Raw genomic sequence first — 12,940 nt, forward strand, 5'->3', positions numbered from 1 at the left:
TTTGCTTCTCACCCAAGAAGCTTCTTCAGTACATAAGAGAAGCTTCTTCTCTTACTGTATGTACTTAATTGCTGTCAAAAATACAGGAGGGCCAGATTCTTTGGGTACTTGAGTGTAGAGGTGCACTAAAAAAGCAGCAGGGCATCAGTTGCAGCCGCCATCTTGACTTATTTGCTTTGTCCTAAAGATGCCTCTGGGCCACAGTATTTTTAAACTGTTTTCCCTATTTTTCCCTAAATAGTTTCTTCTCCTGAACATTTAACTTAGGGGAAAAAAATACATGTGTATTTTTGCTTTTTCTCATGTATACTTTTTCCCCACAACTCTATTTAAAATAAATGGCTATTTAATTTGTGAATGCTTTAAGTGTATCTGGTGCATTAATCTCTCGGATGTTTGTTGTGTGTGTAGGTATATTGCAACAGATCTCTTGGGTCACTTGTATTTTTTATTTATATTTTAAAAGATGAACGTTTTGGAATTTTCTGAATCCACACCAGTGATACTATTTAAATAATTGCATGCATTCTAAATAAATCTCATTATTATTACAGCTGGATCCTAAAGCTGAAGTGACTGGTGTTCCAATTTCTCTTCTTACCGACCCTCTTTTAACTTTCTTACCTATCAATATGTCAGCATACCTGTTGTTGAGGTTGCTCCATTTTCTTTATAGCATTTATCTTTGGACTAAATAGTAAGGGTGAATATATTCCCTTGATCTCTCTCTCTAAGCTATGCTTCAAATATTTGCATGGTTGATTGCTCGACTTAAAAAATATTGTCAGAGAGCACCTGGCAAGAAACCCAACCGCAGGGATTAGAGCATCAGAACAACCTGCCAGCAAACACCAGCTTTCACCCTTCCAATGGGCCTGTTCTAAACCTGCAGTTAACAATAAAGGAAAAAAAAAAACCCTTGTGCTTAAAAATCTGGAAAGAAATTGTGAGATGTAAATGCCTTATTCCCTAATGTGTAAATAATGTATATATGGGACATCGGGGGTTAACTTATTCTTTGGTTCCTAATGTATTCATAATTCACCACTCCCATTCTTGGCTCCACCCCTTGTATATATAAGGAGCCACCTTCACCATTTTCCTTGCTTCTATCTGTGAATATTCAGTGAATATAGAATGCCTGTTATAATTAAAGAGAAATATATTTAAATCTCTAACTCTTATTATCATTATTGAGTCTGATCCTGAAAATATTGCAACAAGCTGGTAGCAGAGGATGGTTAATTGACTCAATAAATACTTAAAGATGTCTAAGAAAGATAGGCCCAACACCAGGGCCTACAGCAAAGAAATAGAAACTGAACAAGAAATAATCAACGAATCCGAAGAATACACCACTGAAGAAGAAGAATTAATAAATGAAAATAATGACCAGGAGGAAATTGAAATAGAAAATAACGAACTCAGGTCAGAGATATTAAAACTATTAAAAAGCCAGAAGAATGATGAAAGCCTCATCGCGAATCTCCAAGAAATGCTGAAAAACAGCGGAGCAGCGAGAGAGAAAAACATTGCTAAAGAGAAACCCAAAGACCAAAAAACTGTGAGTGATATGACTACAGAGAAAGTCGTTATGAAAAAGAAAAGATGTGATCCCGCGCGAAATTTTGAATGGCAGCCATCTTGGTTCCAACAAGCCTCCAAAGTGAGCGAAGCAGAGCCAATCAAAATGCTCAGTTCAAAATTTCTGGCGCGAAAAACGTTATCAGACAACGAAAGCGAAAAGGAAGATTCAAACTCTTCAGAAGAACCAGAATCAGAAAGCGAAGACGACTTAACGAAATCCCAAGTAAAGTCAGCAATGAAGACGCTTTTTGCTGCATTTGGGCCAAAATTAAAAATTTCCAAAGTGACAACGAAGAAGCTAGAGAACAAGCCGATACCTCAAGACCTGCACGCTCCCATCCTGACTTCGAGAGCGACGACGCCCGAGCCCAGAGAGCCATGTCTATTCCGCCCTACACCGCAGACCGGATCAAGTACCAACGCACACAAAAGAAAGAAAAGAGCAGTCGCCGCCATCAAAACTCCTAAAACCGAGCCAGAAACCGACTCGTCTGAAGAGGAGCGGAGCGAGCGAGCTGCAATGGAGAGAACCTTCCACGACGACGCCAAAGAAGAAATGAGCAACGCGCATGTGCGAAACTACGTAGACGGTCCGGAAAGACTTGAACTGGCCAGAGAACCGCGCAGACTCGTTGCGAGCATCCCCATGCCGTTTTGCAATTTCCTGCACTTGCGAGACCACGGACTACCTCAGGTTGTAAGTAATGAACAAAATAATGTGGGAAACTTACCCAGTGACTTCCCAAAACTTAGAGTTGATGGCATTAATTTGCAAGAATGGTATCAACAGCTCCAGGTTGTCTTTATGAAAGAAAATTTGCTATTCTTTATCACTAGTCCTCCAAGAAGACCTTGGACTTTAAAAATAGATTGTTTACATCATAGAGCATTTTTCTTAATAATATCTAGCGTGTCTCCTACAATGTATCATAGCATCAAACCAAACCTAACTGTGTCAGAAATAATTCAATGCATGTTTAATCTGTTTCACAGCGATAGTGTAGCTACCACTACAAGAATGTCTAAGGATTTCTTTTCTTCCAGAGTAAAACCAGGGGTTTCCATAAGTGAGCATTTGATATCTCTAAACAAAATAAGAGCTGAGCTGCATTTGAGGGGGGAAGTGATTTCAGATCAAACAATGAAAAGTGTTATTATCAATTCACTTGATTCATCATGGGATAGTTTTATGTCACACTTAGACACCATCAATCTAGGATATTTATCCATAGAAAGTCTATCTAACAAATTGATAGCAGAAGACAATTCAAGAAAAAATCGTTCCAGCAATCACACAGAACACAAATCTTTTAGGAAGGTAGCTTTCCAGGAAAAATACAATGAAGCTTTTAAATGCCATAATTGTGGGTCCAGGGAACACAATAGAAGAGACGGTCCCAAAATCTCAAAGGAGAGACATAGGTCAGAGTATAGGAGCAAATACAATTATAGACAGTCTTCCACAGATAGACATAAATATAGAAGCCCACCAAATTACAGAGATAGTAGAGGGGGTAGAGAAAATTCAAAAGAGAGAAAATCTGGTTCACTGAATGGACTAAATAAACAAGACAGCACTAAAACACAACAAAATGAGAACAATAATTGGCTTATTGATTCTGGGGCAACCAACCACACCACTAATAACAAAAATATATTGTCTTCATTTACAGAAGATAAATTTGTAATAAAGGTAGCTAATCAAGAAAAGGTTCAAGTATTAGGCAGAGGAAATGTGACCTTGCCTGGCCTAGGAAAAATAGAGGGGGTATTGTTAATTCCAGAAATACCTCATAACATACTAAGTGCCATAAAACTAAGCAGAGATTCTGACATCAATATAGTTTTCTCAAAGGGGAAAGCAACTTTAGAGAAGGACAAAACAAATGTAGGCACTGTGATGATTAAAGGAGGCCTACCCTATCTAATAACAAAAGAAAGATGGTTACATAACATTGATTCAAATATGGAAGATTGTATTGAGACAGATGATGAAAATGTTAGTAACAGTGACAATAATGAATGTAAAATATCTCATGATCACGCAAATACACACAATGAGAAGAAACCAAGAATAGGTAAACCAATTCATGATGAGTGTGCTCACATCTTGCATAGGAAGTTAGGACATGCAAGTTTTCCTGTAGTACAAAAAATGACTGAACACGCAGAAGGTGTCAAAATAAAAAATTGTGAAAATTATTTAGAATGCTCAGTATGTAAATCCACTAAACTAAAAACTAGTCCCAGACCAAAAAAATCCAACAGATCAACTAACAAAATTTTTGACTTAGTACATATGGACCTAGTTGGTCCATTAACTCCATCAATCACTTATAGAAAACGTTACTTCCTAACAATAGTAGACGATTACAGTCGCTATGGTTTTGTTTACACATTAAAACACAAGGATGAAACCTTTCAGAAATTTAAGGAATTCTACAAACGCATAGAAACACAACATGATATCAGAATAAAACAAATTATGACAGATAGGGGATGTGAATTCATGTCTAAAGAATTCTCCCAATGGTTAAAGGATAGAGGAATGCTACATTTCACGTCTAGTCCATTTTCTGCGTTCCAAAACGGGATTGCAGAGAGAAAGAATTCCACACTACAAACCATGATTAGGTGCACATTAGAGGATGCTGGTTTAGGCAAACAATTTTGGTCAGAGGCCTTACATTATTCAAATTACACTCAAAATAGAACCTGGTCCAGTATTGTGAATAAAACACCATATGAGGTGATGTATAATAGGAAACCCAAATTAGCACACATGCACATATTTGGAGTCACTGCAGACGTACACATACCTAAGCAGTTGAGAAGAAAGGGAGAAAACGTATCCAGAAGATTAAGATTTATGGGATATGAAACTGGCACCAAAGGGTACAGATTCATTGATAACAATAACAAATTTATAGTCTCCAGAACAGCTGTGTTCCATGAACAGGCCAATTGGTCTAAATTACATCTTAATGAAATATTTCCAAATAAATGCAAAGATACAAAATCTTGTGAGGAAGGGACAATAGAAAATCAAAATATCAACAAAAATAAAAACAAAACCAAAACTTGGACAAATAGTCAGCACAAAATAAAGACAGACACATTAACAAAAAAGGAAGCAAGATATTTGCATGATAACCATAGCAAACCCGAAAGAGCTATTAGAAACAATAGAAATCAAGTACCAAATAAATACAGAGATTACATAATGCATATGGATGGTGAACAAATGACACCTAATACATATGAGGAAGTATTAAAACTCCCTCGTGAAGAAAAGGAAAAATGGGAACTAGCTATGAAAAAAGAGATGGAAAGTTTGCAAGGATTAAATGTGTTTACACCTGCGATTGCACCTAAAGATAAAACGATTATAGGTACCAGGTGGATTTATAAAATTAAGAATCTAGAAGGAGGCAATACTCTATACAAAGCTAGATTGGTTGCACAAGGTTATGCACAAAAATATCCGGAGGACTACACTGACACATACTCCCCCACAGTGAGAACAGAGAGTGTTAAAACAGCTCTAGTAGTGGCATCTGCACTCAATCTTGATGTATTTCAATATGACATACAGACTGCGTATTTACACGCAAAACTAGATAAGGAAATATATGTAAGAGCACCACACAGTCAATACACTAATAAGAATGAAATTTGGCTATTGAACAAGAGTCTATACGGATTAAAGCAATCTGGCAAAAGATGGTACGATTGCTTGGTAAAAGTACTTAAGACCATGGATTTCAACGCTACCACTGCTGATAACTGTTTCTTTGTAAAAAAGAGTGATGATCATATTGAATTTGTATTAATTTATGTAGATGATATTTTATATATAGGAAAACACAAGGAGAGAAGAGAAACCTTTGTAAATAAGCTAAACGAACATTTCTCGTTGAAATCTCTAGGTAAAGTAAACAAATACCTTGGTGTACAAATTAACAAAACTAGAAGGGGATTCAAACTTACTCAGAAAGATAAAATCATTGAACTTCTGAACAAATGCAATTTAAACAATGCCAAACCCTGTGACACTCCTATGCAAACTGATTTCCTTAGAAACACTGATGAATCTTCCCCTGAATTCAAGGATAATACATTTTATAGATCAGTCATAGGTTCACTTCTTTATATATCTAATTGGACCAGGCCAGATATTGCATTACCACTCAACTTATTGTCAAGATATGTTAGCAAACCAACAATGTATCATTGGGAAGCAGTCAAAAGAATTCTAAGATATCTGAAAAGTACATTAGACTTTTGCTTAGTATTAGAACCTAGTAATGATAAAGAACCAAAACTTACATGTTACGCAGATGCGGATTGGGCTGGAGATATATCATGCAGAAAGAGCACTTCTGGTTATATTTTTCTATTAAATGACTGTCCAGTTTACTGGTACACTGGTAAACAAGAACTGGTAGCCACTTTGACCACAGAAGCGGAATATGTTTGTTTGTCCAAAGCTGCAAATAACCTTGTATGGTTTAATGATTTGATTTCAGATGTTTGGAAAAAACCTGCTTTGCCTTTTGTTATGCATGAAGATAATAAAGCAGCCATTGAAATATCCAGATCCGATGCCATTGGACAAAGGTCCAGGCATATAGATATAAAATTTAAGCATGTGAGACAATTGTCTCAAGATGGATTTATCAAAGCAGTGCATTGTGATACCTCTGAACAATTAGCTGACATATTGACGAAGCCTTTACCTTCTAAACAGCACAAATATTTAACATCAAAATTATATGTCTTATATTGTCCTGAATCTGAATGTAATTGGTGTTGTATAGCGAACCGGCATTTAGAGGGGGATTTGTGAGATGTAAATGCCTTATTCCCTAATGTGTAAATAATGTATATATGGGACATCGGGGGTTAACTTATTCTTTGGTTCCTAATGTATTCATAATTCACCACTCCCATTCTTGGCTCCACCCCTTGTATATATAAGGAGCCACCTTCACCATTTTCCTTGCTTCTATCTGTGAATATTCAGTGAATATAGAATGCCTGTTATAATTAAAGAGAAATATATTTAAATCTCTAACTCTTATTATCATTATTGAGTCTGATCCTGAAAATATTGCAACAGAAATGCTGCCGGTTAGGAAAAATAATTGGAAGTTTCTATTATCTAAGTATATTATTGAACTGCATGTTGTTTGTACTGGAGAAATTCAAGAAATGTTTAGTTAACAGTTTATGGAAAAGTCTTGAGTTTAGCCTGAAGAAACCGTATGGATTTTTGTATATAGGGGGAATAGGGGAAAAAAACACAGAAAAAAATGGATATACTTCTGTTCTCGCTTTTATTATCACTTCTCTAATCTGATTATACTGTTGCTTTCGGAGTGGGGCAGCGTTTTTAAACGGTTTTATTACACGTTGGAAGTTTTTATTTATTTATTTTAATGTTGTAAAGCCTTGGGGGCGCGGAAAGCGAATTCAAGCACTTTGGCTTCCTAATTCTGTGAAAACGGTGTGTGTGTGTGAAAACTCTCTTGGTAGGGAGTAGCCAGATCGATTGCGCCGAGTAAGCAGAAATCGCATTCGCCTTTCTCCACCCCCGCGGTCGAGAGAATAACAGACAGACGCTTTCCCGGTAAAACGGGAGGGGTAGTAATAGTAGTAGTAGGCACGCCACGGAGCAATTTTGCAAACGCCAAAGTCTCTTTTGTTTTCCTATCGTTCCCGCTTATATCCGAAATGAAATCCCTTCTTCAAATCATGGGAAAGGGGAACGTGAAAGCTCAAAGCGAATCGTGAGGTGACTTTGAGCGAGAAAAAGGGTCGCAGAAGCGAAGCTGGGAGTGACGGGCGGGAAGAGCCTCCCACTCCCGCGTCTCTTCCTCACACTCTTCCTCCCCCTCCGCTCCGCCTTAAAGAGCCAGGCGCGTGCGCGGAAGCGGCCTCCGAGCCCTCCTCCCACCTCCTCCTCCTCCTCCTTCGTCTTCCCGGCTCGCTCGCTATGGAGCATCCCCGCGCCGAGAGCCCTGGCGGCGGCAGCAGCACCAGCACCAGCACTACCAGCAGCAGCAGCGGAGGCGGCGGCGGCGGCGGCGGCAGCAAGGAAGGCGACGAGCCCGAATCCCCTCCCGGTCCTCTGCCAAGCCGGGCGGTGACAGCAGCGGCGACCACAGCCGCAATAGCGGCGGCGGCCACCGGACCGCCGGCTTGCTCGGTAAGGGAAGCTCCGCCGCTGCACCAGGGCACCGGGTTAGGCCGCGGCCCCCGTGGACGGGCTTGTCCCGCCTCCTCGGCGGAAGCCAACGCGGGGCGGGCTCGGGGTGCGGGCGGGCTGGTAACCGGGGGCGCGGTCTGAAGAAGGCGAAGAGGGGGTCGAGGGAATGGAGCGAGGGGAAAGAGGGGAGGTTGGTTGGGCTGAACGCTAAGCCCGGGGTTGGGGTGGAGGAGGAAAAGGGAAGGGAGGGTAGTGGGGATAGGAGAGGAGCCCCTCGCCTCTGGCTTTGGTGGCAGAGAGTGCCTAAGAGGAGAAGAAGGGCAAGGCACCCCTTGCCATACCTAGTGGGAAGCAGGTGCTGGGCATGCGAGGAAAAGGCGCTCCCGTTGAAAAAGGTCTGCCTCTTCCCCCACCCCCACTCTTTCCCCTTTTTTTGTTATTTTCTCCAAAACTCCTTCCCACCCATAAGGGAAAGGGCCCCTGGGACACCTGGGACAGACCAAGAAGGAAGGTGAACACTTCAGAATTGAATATGCTCCAGCTAGTTCAGCAATTCGAATCCCTAGTGCCTGTTACTCGTCCCAGCTTCTGCCAACCTAGCAGTTCGAAAGCATGTAAAAAAAAAATGCAAGTAGAAAAATAGGGACCACCTTTGGTGGGAAGATAACAGCGTTCCGTGCGCCTTTGGCGTTTAGTCATGCCGGCCACATGACCACGGAGATGTCTTTGGAAAGCGCTGGCTCTTCGGGTTTGAAACGGAGATGACCACCACCCCCTAGAGTCAGGAACGACTAGCACATATGTGCGAGGGGAATCTTTACCTTTACCTTTAATCCTCTGCCCAGCAATGGTTTTATTGCTGTCTTTGGAAAGATGGCCAGGGCAACCCCTCCAGTATTAGGAGCAGAGGTAGTCCTCGACTTAGGAGCCCGATTGAGCCGAAAATGTAGGTTGCTAAGTGAGAAATGGGTTGGGGAGTGAGTTTTGCCCCATAATTTTACCACTTTTCTTGCCACAGTTATTAAGTGAATCCCTCTGGTGGTTAAATTAGTAACACGGTTGTTAAGCGAACCTGGCTTCCCCATTGACTTTGCTTGTCAGAAGGTCGCAAAAGGTGATCACATGATCCCGGGACATTGCAGCCGGTTATAAGTATGAAACAGTTGCTAAGCATCTGAATTTTGATTCCATGATCATGGGGATGCTTCAAAAGTTGTAACTGTGAAAACGGTCATAAGTCATTTTTTTCAGTGCTGTTGTAACTTTGAATGGTCACTAAATGAACTGTTGTAAGTTAAGGACTACTTATATTGTAGTCCAATGTATTTGGTATTTTAGTGTTCAAAATACCTGGAGTCTGTTTGTGTCCTTTATTTTCCAAAATAGTATGCTTTCCATACTATTGGAGTCGAATCTACTTTCCAATGGTCATTGGAAATTTATAAAAGAGATGGATAATTGAGGTTGTTGCTACAGGTAATCCTCAATTTACAACCATTCATTTAGTGATCATTCAAAGTTATAACAGCATGGAAAAAGTGACATGACTGTTTTTCACACTTAATATTGTTGCAGCATCCCCATGGTCATTTGATTAAAAATTCAGACACTTGGCCACTGGCATGTACTTATGACAGTTGCAGTGTCTGGGGTCATGTGATTGCCTTTTTGTGACCTTATGACAAGTGGAAGCCAGATTCACTTAACAATCAGGTTACTAACTTAACAACTGCAGGGATTCATTTAACTGTAGTAAGAAAGGTCGTAAAATGGGGCAAAACTCAATAACTGTCCTGCCTGCCAATGCAAACTTTGGGCTCAATTGTGGTCGTACAGCAGGGACTACTTGCATCATGTTTAAGGCCCTTCAATAACACCGATAACCAAATGAAAACCAGGATTTGTTTGTAATTTACCACAGACCAATTTAGCATTAGATTTGCTGACAGATTTTATGAATGTGCATTGTAATTGGTAAGAGTGGTCAACACTGGAAACACTTTAGGTCATTGGTATCTGCACCTGTTTCTTAAGGAGTTAATAGGAACCAGTGAAATCTTTTAATTGTCTCTAATTTTACTGGCTTCCTGCTATCTGGAGTTTTAAATACTGTCTTAAATTGGCTGTTTTGTATGGTACACAAAGCTATAATGCAGATTGGTTTTTTGTTTAGCACGTTGTGTTTATAAACCATAGTGTGGCTTGTAAACTGTGATTTATGGTTTAGCATACTGCATGGATCCAGCCAGTTGCAGTCTGCTTTTTAAACTCGGTTTAGCATGTTTTTGCAATTTAGCCATTATGTGGCTGAAACGCACCATGATTATCAGCACACCTATTGTTGGGAGAGGAATCTGATGAAACATTTAACGTCCCCTCTTCCAAGGTTTCATGGAATGTTACTCCATTTCTGAGTGCAAATGTTAAATATTAGAGTAGAGAATAAATTTTTGCCATTGCCCTAGCTTATGTCACTAAAGTTTCAAAGAATAGGCTAAGTGTTTTTAATTGATACTCTTCTGATTCTTAATAACAATAAGCTTTTACATTAGTTGGTATAAATATTATTGTATTTAACAATGGCTGGATGTGTCTTTCTCTCCAAGGAATTTAGGCTGGAAGTATATCTTCAGCATGCAAAGGGACTCTATATGGATTCTATCATGGGTAATGTAGGAATCTTGTAGGCTGTTCAAATTTCATCTGCCTTCAGATTACCATTGTTAGAATCCCAATTTCGAGTGCTTAATTTTGTGTTGAATACCAGAGTCAGGATCCTGCTGTTTTAATGCCAGCCAGCCAGGTTAATGCACAACCTGCCTAAACTAGGGAAGAGGGCAGACATTTGATTTTAATTGCTTAAACATACACGCTGAATGCTTCACTACAAGGGATAAAACTCAAGGAAGGACTTACCGACTACCATGCAACTCCATTTTATTTGGTATAAATAGGTGATTAAAATATGTAAGCCCAGTAAATCAGGAGAAAAGAAGCTTCATTAATGTAGGTGAAGTTAGAGTTTAGATACTCATTTGGTATTTTAAGATTATTCCCCCCAAAAAAGATTAAACAAAAAAAGCTGCATGTGCCTCTGTCATATTCTCAGGGATCTACGATTGTCTCAAAGGCGCTTTTTCAAAAGGCAACTGGACTGTTTTTTTGAGGAAGGAGAAGATGATGTTTCACTTCTCATCCAAGAAACTTCATCACAGTGATGAAGCTTCCTGGATGAGAAGCAAAACCTCATCATCTTTCTCAAAAAAACAAACCAAACACCAGTCCAGTTGCCTTTTGAAAAAGCAACTTTGAGACAACAATGACCTGGATGATTGAGAAGCTGCATAGACAATGATCTAAGACGTTATAGGAAGAGAGCCTTGTTTTGCCATCATAGGATGGCAAAAACCAGGAATCTAGTAGCACTTTTTCTGACCAACAAATGTTATGAAAGGACAAGAACTTTTGTGAACTGTACTTTACTTCATTAGATACATGGAGTGGATAGGCTGATACAGTATTTAAATTTGAATGAGTTTGGGGTGAAAGGCAGAAGAAAATATATTGGCTATGTGAGAGAGATTTCAAATACCCTTATGAATTAACAATTGCAATGTGTTAACTCACTGTATTTTTTGAGACCACCAGAGATTGCCTGAAACCTTTGGATGGATGTGAATTCAATCACTATGGAGTGTCCTGGTAGATTAAATTGTTCTGATATTACCTTGCCTTGCTTAGAATTGCGATGTCAAACTTCTGTCCATTAATTCTTTTATTCAAAATTTGTCCTATGTAAAATCAGGAGGAGGCATTGGTGGCACATATCACATTGGAAGAAGAGTGTACAAAAAAACATCTCATCTAGTGTGTGCACTGGTTGGATCTTGTGATGGTGCTCTTGGTGTAGATGCATAGACCTCTGGGTTTGTGGCAGACTCTCAGCCCCATGTTGTCATTGTTCTATTTTTGCTGCTTTAGGTTGGATGATAGTCTGTAAGCAAGTATGAGCCTGTTGGCTTGAGAAAGTGCAGTATCATTGTCAAGTATGGGATGTTGTTTATTGCTAACTCATTTGAGTGGGTTTGAGCTGTAATCTGTAGAGAGTGCCCAGTGGTGTTCTATTTTGTTTCTGTGGTCTGTCTTTTACTAAGTCCTTCTTAGGAATTGATCAAGCCCCATTGATTTTGTCTATTGATCTTGTTGTGTGCATAGTTCAGTCTTCTGAATGCCTAGTTTAATTCCATCAGTTCAGCATCTCTGCTCATGAATCAAATATGGTTTTAACTTAGAGCCTGGCTGTAGATGATTTGGTGATGTGTTTTTGGGGAAAAGTGTAAGCATGCAAGTATGCCTAGTAATCTGTGGCTATATTTATTTAATGTGATGTTTATGTATCTGTTCTATAGTATTACAGTGATATTAAGGAAATGGACTTGTTCTGTAGGCTGAGCTTGATAGAGGGTGGAAGGTTTTGAAGTCATGAGAGATTAATTTCCATGGGCACAATTGATAAGGATGTTATCAGTGAATCTCAAGTAATGAAGAGGTTTCAGGGAGTTGAGAGTTAAGAAACCATCACTCTAAGTCAGCCATGAAGATGTTAATGCCACTGATTGCCAAAGGTGAAACGGTTCTAGGTGGATACAAAATCACAGGATTTGGTGGCAGTGTGTGCAGTTTTGGCATCAATGATGTTCTTGATGACCTGAAGTCTATGCTTGGGAATGTTACTTTTTTAGCGTCCATGGTTGTTGAAATAGTTTTGCTAGGGTGATTTGCCTATGCCCTATGGAGTTCAGTTTTCCCAAGAAATCTGTAGTGACTCTTAAATAGTTGGGAGTGCTGGTCTGACAGATGGAAGTGAAACCTGATATTCCAGTTATGATAGATTAAATGCTTGAGATAAAGTGAATCTCCTACTTTAAGTAGGAGGATTAAGGTAATTCTCCCTCTTTAAACAAATTAATGGGAAAAACTAGCCCTTCTTTCAGGCAAATGCAATAATTTGATACAACAGTTACCATGACATGCACTGCAACACCTTATGTTTTCCTACACTCTTTGTCTAATGGATAAACTAATCAGATAGGGCAGACATTTTTCGCTGACTTGTGTGAAAAGGTTTATAATAGAGGTGGT

The 12,940-nt window shown here is 39.6% G+C and overlaps 1 protein-coding gene across 1 annotated transcript in view; it reads left to right on the forward strand.

Annotated features, from left to right (window-relative positions):
• The first annotated feature begins 7,570 nt into the window (after nucleotides 1–7,570).
• Nucleotides 7,571–12,940, forward strand: part of SNX4 (sorting nexin 4) — a 28,628-nt gene continuing 23,258 nt past the window's right edge. Inside the window, exon 1 of the mRNA XM_070957076.1 lies at nucleotides 7,571–7,798. Coding sequence (XP_070813177.1) covers nucleotides 7,586–7,798 — 213 coding nt within the window. The 5' untranslated portion in view covers nucleotides 7,571–7,585. The remainder of the gene's footprint in view (nucleotides 7,799–12,940) is intronic.

This window comes from Pituophis catenifer, unplaced genomic scaffold (genome assembly GCF_029215685.1).
Source record: "Pituophis catenifer annectens isolate HBS135680 unplaced genomic scaffold, rPitCat1.0.hap2 SCAF_1, whole genome shotgun sequence".
NCBI lineage: Eukaryota > Metazoa > Chordata > Lepidosauria > Squamata > Colubridae > Pituophis > Pituophis catenifer.